Source organism: Tetrao urogallus (genome assembly GCF_951394365.1).
Source record: "Tetrao urogallus genome assembly, chromosome: 15".
Classification (NCBI taxonomy): Eukaryota; Metazoa; Chordata; class Aves; order Galliformes; family Phasianidae; genus Tetrao; species Tetrao urogallus.
Genome location: NC_136828.1, coordinates 12,430,587 through 12,439,185, shown reverse-complemented (window position 1 = coordinate 12,439,185; position 8,599 = coordinate 12,430,587). Strand labels below are relative to the sequence as shown.

At 60.3% G+C, this 8,599-nt stretch overlaps 1 protein-coding gene across 1 annotated transcript in view; it reads left to right on the top strand.

Moving 5' to 3' along the window:
* The window catches only part of MAFK (MAF bZIP transcription factor K), a gene marked incomplete at both ends in the record, with an annotated part of 10,076 nt that extends 1,521 nt beyond the window's left edge, over positions 1-8,555 (top strand). The window contains 2 exon segments of the mRNA XM_079542994.1: positions 6,730-6,809; positions 8,121-8,555. Of these exon segments, the coding sequence (XP_079399120.1) occupies positions 6,730-6,809; positions 8,121-8,555 (515 nt within the window).
* Between the last annotated feature and the right edge of the window lie 44 nt (positions 8,556-8,599).

Sequence of the window (8,599 nt, the reverse complement as noted above, 5' to 3'; positions counted from 1 at the left end):
CGGGGCGGAGCGAGGCGGGGCGGGCCGGGGGTGACGCGCGCGGTGACGCGCCATGCCGGAAGCGGCGGGGGCGCTGGTTGGTCGGCGGCGCGGCGGGGGGGAGGGGGCCGCCCCGCGCTTGTTGTTGTCCGCGGGACTGGCGCGCAGGGAGGCAGCGAGCCCCAGCAGCGCCCCCGCCGCCGCCCCCCGCCGCACGCCGCCGCCCCCCCCGCCCCGGGCGCGCGCGCGCTCCCGCCGGCACGCAGGTGAGCACCGGGCGCGGGCGCGGCGGCGGGGTGGGGCCGGGGGGTGGGGGGGCCGCGCGGCTCTGCCTCCGCCGCCGCTCGCGATCGGGGAAGGGGGGAGGGGTTGGGTATGAAGGTATTGCGAGGCTGGGGAGGGGGGAACCGGCGCGGCGCGGCCCCGCCGTGCCCGTTCGGTGCCGTCCGGGCGGGGTCGCGCCCGCGGAGACTGAGCGGAAAGTGCTGAGTCACCACCGCGCCGGCACGTGGGGCCGCCGCCCCGCGCGGGCCGCGCGGCACCGGGCCCGGCGGCACGTGGCGGGGGGAGGCGCGGGTCCTCCCCGCTCCCCTCCGCCGGAAGAAAGTTACCGCGAGTCGGGGCCGCGTTTGGATCCACGAGCGCCGCTTAAAATAGAGCGGGCTCGACCTGCCGTGGTGACGGCGGGCGGTTGGAAATACCGCGCGGTGCCGCGCCTGGAGGCTGGGTGCGCGAGCCGGCCCACGGCCACGCGCAGCGCTGCGGGGATCCGTGACCCTCAGCGTCCTCCTCGTGTGAGCCGCCGTTGCGCGGGACGGCTGGGGGTTTTAGTACGGTGGTGATAATGATGGTGATGATGATGTGTTGTAATTGCTCAGAAACGGGGCTGGGGAAAACCCGTTCCGAGCTCCGCGTGGAGATGGGGAGGATGAGAGCCGGGGAGCAGCGTGGGGCCGCCGGGGAGGGGAACCGAGAGCAGAGCTGCAGGAGTGCCGCCCTCCTCCCGCTCCTCTCTCGCGGGGCTGTCCCAGAGCTCCGCCAAAAACAGGCCACCAGGTCCCGAATTGGGAACGGGCCCGTTGGGCAGAGCTGTCACAGAAAGCTACAGGGCCCCTATATTGCTGTCACCTGCCCCTGCCTTCTGAGCGCAGCCGGCAGCCCAAGCAGGGCTGGGAACGGGCACAGCCGTCGGGAGGGATGTGCTGGAGGGCAGCTGTGTGCCATCGCTGCCATCAATGCCATCGATGCACCCCGGCACTCTGCAGCATTCGTTACCTGGCAGTGTCCGCTCGCAGCGCTGCGTGTCGGTGTTTTTCCCTCTCCTTCCGCGTCCCCCAGCACAGCACAGCTCCTTCCCCACGCAGTCACTTCCTCGCTGTGATGGACGCTGCCGCTGCCCAATGGCGCTGCACAGGGCCGGCAGGCAGCAGAGTTAACTCTGCCTGCACCTGATGGGGTGCTGGGCGCTAATTAATTGTCCTCGCAATCACCACGAGGATGGGGCACGGCGGCTCTCCATAGCTGGCGGCTCATCTTTGGCACGCTACATGTCTGTACCTATGCTGGTGCAAGCTCACGCCCCTCTTCAGAGGTGTTTCTGAGCCAGGTGGCCAACTGTCAGCTTTTTGCTCTCCCCTCGTTCTGCTTTGTTGTGTTTCATCCCATCCCCGTGCTCCCTCGGCAATCTGTTGCAGCTCGCAGTTGGGTTGGTGCCGTGCGTGTGCCTTCCGAAAGGGAAAGCTGAGAGCAGCACAATACGCCCCGTGTGCTGGGAAGTGATTAATGGCGTGGAATGCGCTGTGAAACCGGGCGGTGTGAGAGTGGGCAGCGTGAGGCTCTGGCTGTGTTTGGGCAGCAGGAGGGGACAGCTGGGAGCTCTGGCCCGGCAGCACTCGGGGGCCGTGGGCTGAGCTGGCCGTGCTGTAAACATCCAGCTGTGAAGTGCTCGAGCGGCGCGAGCGCTTTCAATTCTCAGGAAGTCTCCAGCTCAGCACCCTGTCGAGATGAGCCGGCAGTTTCCACTTCTGTCTGAGCTATTGTTTCAGGCTATCTTCAAACCCGAGCGGAGAGCCTTCCAAGCATGAAGCAAGCGCAAAGCCATGCAGCTCCACGGCCATAAACACGAGGGCTGGGGGAGAGGCGGGAGCCGTCCCACTGCTGCTGAGCTCCCGAGCAGTGGGATAGCAGGCATAGCAAATCCGTGCTCTGTGCTGCTGCAGGACTGAGTGCCACGCTGCTGTGCAGCAGGTGAAGGTGTTCGACCTGCTGGCTGGCCATGGCATGGGGACACTGGGGATCCTGACCTGCGCTTCGTTGCTCTGTGTAAGGGTGAGCTGGCTGCTGCTTGCGGGCCCAGCTTGCCTGGACTAGCGGTGCTGAGGTGTTGTGACTCTGGTGTAGCTTTGCCACTGCCCCCTGTATGATGGAAAAAGTGCTGCATCCTGTGGTTGGTGAACACCAGCTCTGTCTGTTGCATACCTGTCCCCTTTGGCCACCACCTCCCCGAGGTCCCAGCTGTGACGTGGTGCAGTGCGCTGTGCCCTCCTGGTGCTCTGCTCGCTGACCGCAGGCTCTGCAGCATCTGACGAGGCTGTTTACCCAACCACCAAGGGCTGTCTGATCTCCGTCCAGGCTTCCCCAGAGAGCGCCTCATAGCGCCGTGTTCTGGCAGCTCTCGCCTTTGCTCTGAAGGTTCGTGAAGCTCCTCTCTGCTGCTGGATGCTGGTTCCGATCCATAAGGGAAATGGAAAGCTGGCCAGCTGGGCGAGGGCTGTGCGGAGCTCCTCTAGAACAGTAAACAGTGACTCACCCCTCCGTGTGTCTTCTCTCTGTTCATGTCAAATATATTGCCTTGCATATGCTCCTGCTGTCTGATTCACACCCGGAGCGCAGCCCTCCCCTCTCCCCTTATAAATGAATGACAAGCATCAGTCTGCCCTATGGGGTGCGTGCAGGCTGTTGGAGTGGGGAGAGGGTTGAAGGCTGAGGGATGGGGCTGTGTGGCACACTGATCCGCGTGGTGCCGCGGAGGTGCGGGGAGGGGAACTGGAGTTGCCTTCGCCTGTTGGCTCTGGAGGTGCCCTCAGTAAACACAGCTGGAGCTGAGGATAACTCAGGGGTAAACCTGATATTTGGGTGACTTGTTGGAGCAGCTGCCTGGGAATCCAGTCCCTGTGTTTGGGAATGAGAGGAGTATTCCCACGTAACTCAGCTCTGCGCTGAGGTTCGATGGTGAAGATCCCTGCTGCTGCTGCTGCTGCTGCTTGAGTGCTTCACTGTTTTTCTGCCCTCGGGAAGTTGTTGCTGGCCCGGCTGAAGGTGAGGGCTGCGTGTTTTCAGTTTGCTGTGCTCGTCTCAGGATGGAAGCTAAACACCAGCAGGGCTGCCTGCCAGGCCCTCGTGTTCTGGCCAGGCTTTTCGTGCGGCGTAGAAAGAGCTTTAAAACTGGAGTTCATCCTCAGACGTTGGGTGTCGGCATTGACTTTATGGTAATCCCTCAGTGCGTAACGCGCTGTGAGAGCCCCGTAGCGTGGAAAGTCTGAAGTTGCACTCTGGCATGTTTCCTTTCGCCTTAATTGCGAACCTCACATGGAGAGCTCTGCTCTGCCTCGGCTTTCTGCTGCCTTCCCCTTCAGAGCACTGCAATCACAAGGTGCTCCGAGCTGAAATCCTCAGCATCGAGATGTTGGGGTGCCTCATTTCTGGGGGTGCTGCCAATGGCACAGGAGTCTGAGAGAGGGCGAGGGCGTTGGCAAGGCTGCTGATGGATAACTTTATTGCAGAATTACAAGGGCTCTTTATGTAACCCACAGTCAAAACACTGGCTGTGGATCCGAAGCCTTTGCACGTACCGTTGGTGTATTACTACTCACTGCTTTATTTATGTAGTGTCCTAAGTGTGTCACGCTGCTTACAGGGCAAAGATGTAATGCAGTCCTTGTTCCAAAAAGCAGAGCTCCTAATTTGAGACATGATGCAGCAAATGCAATTAAGGATAGATGAACAGCAATAGGGCAAAGACTAAAAGGGTTGTAGTAATCAAATTGCAGGTGGTGTCCCAGTGCACCCTGAAGCAGCGGGTTGGGGGACACCACCTGGTGTCTGTGGGGTGATTGGCTGTTACCCTGGGGCTTTTGCCTCATAACTCTGGGGGTGCCTTGTCACTGGGAGCTGAACAATGCAGGTGGTCCCTGTGGGCAGGGTTTGGTCAGTGCAGAGACGTGGTTCAGTGCCAGGACCCGAGGGAGTGGTGCAGAGCTGCCAGGGGAGGGGGGCAGCTGGGGAAGGGCGGTGGGCACAGCCTGAGCTGAGGGAGCACTGGGACACTGCTGTCAGCTGTAGGGGTTGGGTTTGGGGTTGGGTTTGAGAGGCTCTGTGTGGAGCTGGGAGTTGGACTGAGCGATCCACGTGGGTTCCTACAGCTTGGTACATCCCCTGGTTCTGTGTCAGGAGCACACACCAGCAGCTCCACCGGCCGCAGGTGGCACGCGCTCCCATCCATGTTTGAAAAGAGCCATTCCCACCGTGCCCAGCCGCCTTCCAGCCCCGGTGCCAGCAGCAGCTCTGGCACACGGCACAGCACGGTGACGGGTCTGTCCGCAGTGCCGTGCAGGACGAGGCCTTGCTCTGCAGCGCTGCTCTGATGTCACAGGGTGGCAGGTGGCAGAACGGCCGCCCCAGCGCTGGGCTCCCACCTCTGCCCGCTTCTGTTCCACGGTGCGCTGCATCTCTCCGTCGCCTCACGCCCCATTCAGTTTTTCCGTCGCTGCTTTGAAGCCCCGCTGGGCGCAGATCAAAGGCAATTCTGTGCAACCGCCCCACTTCAGCCTTCCCTTTTCCGGCCGCGCCGCGCACCCCATCGCACCCCATCCTTGTAGGGCCTGGGGGCGGCGAAGGGAGGAGGGGGGGGATACTGAGGGGAGGAAGAGTTCCTGATGCTGTGGGAATGCGAGCTGTGCTCTGTAAACAGCTGGTGACTCACTGCATAACTATGGCACCAAGTGCCTGCGCGGCGTGCAGGGAGGGGGCTGCCGGCCGCTTCCTTTACGCACTGGCAGCGCTCGGCTCCCCTCGGCCGTCCGAGCTTTTCCTTCCTCCTCCGTGCCTGCCTGGACATGGGGGTGGGCGGCGGAGGGGAAGCGATGGGGAGGAGGAGGACGGGCGGAGGGCAGCGCTGAGGTGTGAAGGCAAAGCCTGGTGCAGGTCAGTGAGGTGCCAGGCGATGGAGGGGTCTGTGGGGTCTGCGGGGGTTGGTGCCATAGGAGGGGCTGCTGGAGCCGCGTGTGGGGAGGAGAGCAGAGCGGGGCTCAGGGAGGTGCTGCGTGCTGGTTGCTCCGAGTTCCATTCATCACAGAGCAAGACTGGGGAGCGTGGCTGTCCTTGGCCCTCTGGCAGCTGTGTGACACTGGGCTGTCTCGTGCTGCAAAAGAGGAGGAACCGAAATGCACGCCCCGACAGCCGGGGTGGTTTCCTGCAGCCTCGCTGCCCACCTTGGCACCCCGCTCCCTCCGCCCCCCGTTCGCAGCTATGAATGAGTTTGTTTACTCTCCGCCGACTTGGTGATGTCTTTGCACAGACATGACCTGAAGTCATTATTGCTTTTGGGCTTCTCTGTTGCCATGACGACTGTCTCGGGGTTGGCTACTTTCCCAAGGTCACCATGGCAACTATCAGACGGGAATCATGCTTGGGATGCTTTGGCTGGATTTTTCATGAATGATTAGGATGTGTGACACGATGCAGACGTGAAAATGGGGAGGGTTTGGGCCCGGCTGGGTAGGGGTGGGGAGAGGGGGAGAGAGAAGGAGAGGACTCCGGCAGACAGACGCGGTGCCGCCGGCTGCGCAGCCCTCGGAGCCGCGCGTCGGGGCGGACCGGCGCGGCGTGGAGCCCCGCCGGCTGGGAGAGACGGGCGGAGGCGGTGATGGTGGAAGGGCTGAGCCCACCCTTCCCGGGGTAGGTACCCCGGTGCCTGCTGTGCCGCGGTGCTGTAGGGTGATGGTTTTAGGGGGGGGGACGTTGAGCTGCGGCTGGGTGTTGTCCTCGGCTAAGGTGAGCGTGAAGGGCAGCGCCTTGGCGGAGGATGCTGTCGGTGGACACGCGCCCGCCTCGCCAGACAGCATCAGGCTGCTGGGCTGTGAGCATCGTCAGCGGCAGGAGAGCAGAGCTGCTGCCTGCTTTGTCATCACGGGGGGGCTTTTGTTTCTGGTGTTTGGGTTTTCTGGGAGCGCTGGGTGGGGACGGTGCTGGGAGCAGGTGACAAACCAGGCAGCTTATTTCTGCCTTGCTGATTCAGTGTCAAGCTAGGTTAATAAGCATCGAAATGAGAATGGAGTTGTTGTCTTGCGGCTTTTCGGTGCCTTTTATGAGCGGAGTTAACTCTTCAATCAGTCCCTAATAGGGCGTCCGGAGTGTCTGGATGCCTCTGGAGGGAGGTGAGACAGTGGGGCCTGGGCAGTGCATGGCTGCCTGCACGGCTGCGGTGTGAGCCACGTCCTTCCCTCCCTGCCCTGTCCTCAGTGTGCTTAAAAACAAAACATGAGGGCTTGAGCATTAAGCAGCAACATGATTATCCGTACAGATTTTTCTTTCTTAGACCTATATGGGGTGGACTGATCTCTGAATCCTTCCTTGTGTGGTTTTATTTCCTTTGGCGGGGTTTTGGAGCTGGGGTTCAGGACTGCTGTTCTGTTAACCTGCCTTCACGTCTGAGATTCGTCTAACTCAAAAATCTCGTTTTGTGTTTTCCAGTTGCAATTTCTGAGCGGTTTTGTCCAGAAGACTGTGCTCAGGTTATGACGACTAATCCCAAACCGAACAAGGCATTAAAGGTAGGGGAGAGGCCGTGCTGGGGATGCTGGCTGTTGGGGCAGGCTGCCGCAGAGCCGTGCTCCACGCGGTGACTGTCGTACATGGCATGCCTCTTCTTTTCTTCTTCTGTGAGGCTCCCACAGATGGGCACTAATGTAATTTCTTATTATCTGCAGAGAAGTTCTTAGGGAGATAGGTAGAAGAATGTTGGTTGTGCGTAGAAGTCTGAGTTCTCTGCAAGAGCGTAGGGCCAGATCGTCCCATCTGCTGGCCCAGAGACCTCTGGCCGTTGGCAGCATCCTGAAAGCAGTGCTCCAGGCCTGACAGTGCAGCACTTCTGCTCTCAGTGCGAAGATGCACTGAGGAGAGGAAGCTCCCACCTGTTTTTCTCACAGATCCAGCAGACAGCAAATGCTTTGGGTACAGCTGCTGTATGGTGGACCACATGTGCATTGTTCATGCTCTGCTGTAGTTTTTCTTGTGTCCTGGCAGTTCGTTCCAGGTATCTACAGTCTGTGAAGAGATAGAATAATAGTGTCTAAAAGGTTCTGAAGATAGCCATGGTAGCAAACATTCTTCAGAGAAAAGCACGAGCCCTTGGCATTTCTCTTGTGTGCCTTCAGAGTCAGGACAACCAAGTCAGGCCAAGTGAAGCCAAGCAGGCTTGGTTTTGTTCAACGCTCAGATGAGCAGTGTTCAGTGAAAAGCCACAAAATGTGGAATGAAACCCTGCACACAAGTGGCTATTCTGCTTGTGAGACTACTGCACTGGTTTGCCAGCACGGTGCTGATAAAAGGTGTCCCCTGTGGGATTCAGTGTGAATTCCTGACAAAGGAATGCAAAAGACTTCCATGTCCTTTTGTTTCCTTAAAAATGTCACTGTTCAGTTCAAAGTAAGTTTCACACAGAGGGTGGTGAGGCACTGGCACAGGTTGCCCAAGGAGGCTGTGGATGCCCCATCCCTGCAGGCATTCAAGGCCAGGCTGGATGTGGCTCTGGGCAGCCTGGGCTGCTGGTTGGCGACCTGCACACAGCAGGGGGTTGGAGCTGGATGAGCGCTGTGCTCCTTTGCAACCCAGGCCATTCTGTGATTCTGTGCTCCTGTAAGGCTCATTGCTGTCCTTGACTTGAGAGGGTGACCTGAACCCAGCTGGGGGCAGTGCTTGCATCTCTGCCGTGCGTCACCCCACCGTGGCAGTGTCTGAGCGGGGCACAGGCTCTGTGAAGTGCTTTGGGGCATTTCCAGTAGGGTGCTGAGGGAAAGCCTCTGCTGTCCCCATCGGCCTCTCCTGCAGGGCCGCCGCTACCCCTGTGCCGTTGGTGTTTGCAGGTAAAGGAGGAGTCGGGAGAGAATGCCCCAGTGCTGAGCGATGATGAACTCGTGTCAATGTCCGTACGGGAGCTGAACCAGCACCTGCGGGGTCTCACCAAAGAGGAGGTCATCCGTCTGAAGCAGCGGAGGCGCACGCTGAAGAACCGGGGCTACGCCGCCAGCTGCCGCATCAAGCGCGTGACTCAGAAAGAGGAGCTGGAGAGGCAGCGGGTTGAGCTGCAGCAAGAGGTGGAGAAGCTGGCCAGAGAAAACAGCAGCATGAAGCTAGAGCTGGACGCCTTGCGCTCCAAGTACGAAGCACTCCAGACCTTTGCTCGTACTGTGGCGCGAGGGCCTATTACCCCGACCAAAGTTGCCACCACCAGTGTCATCACCATCGTGAAATCAGCCGAAATCTCATCCAGTTCCGTGCCGTTCTCAGCAGCGTCCTAGTGCCCTCGGTGGGGGAACTAGCGGCCTTTCAGAGGGGGGGGAGG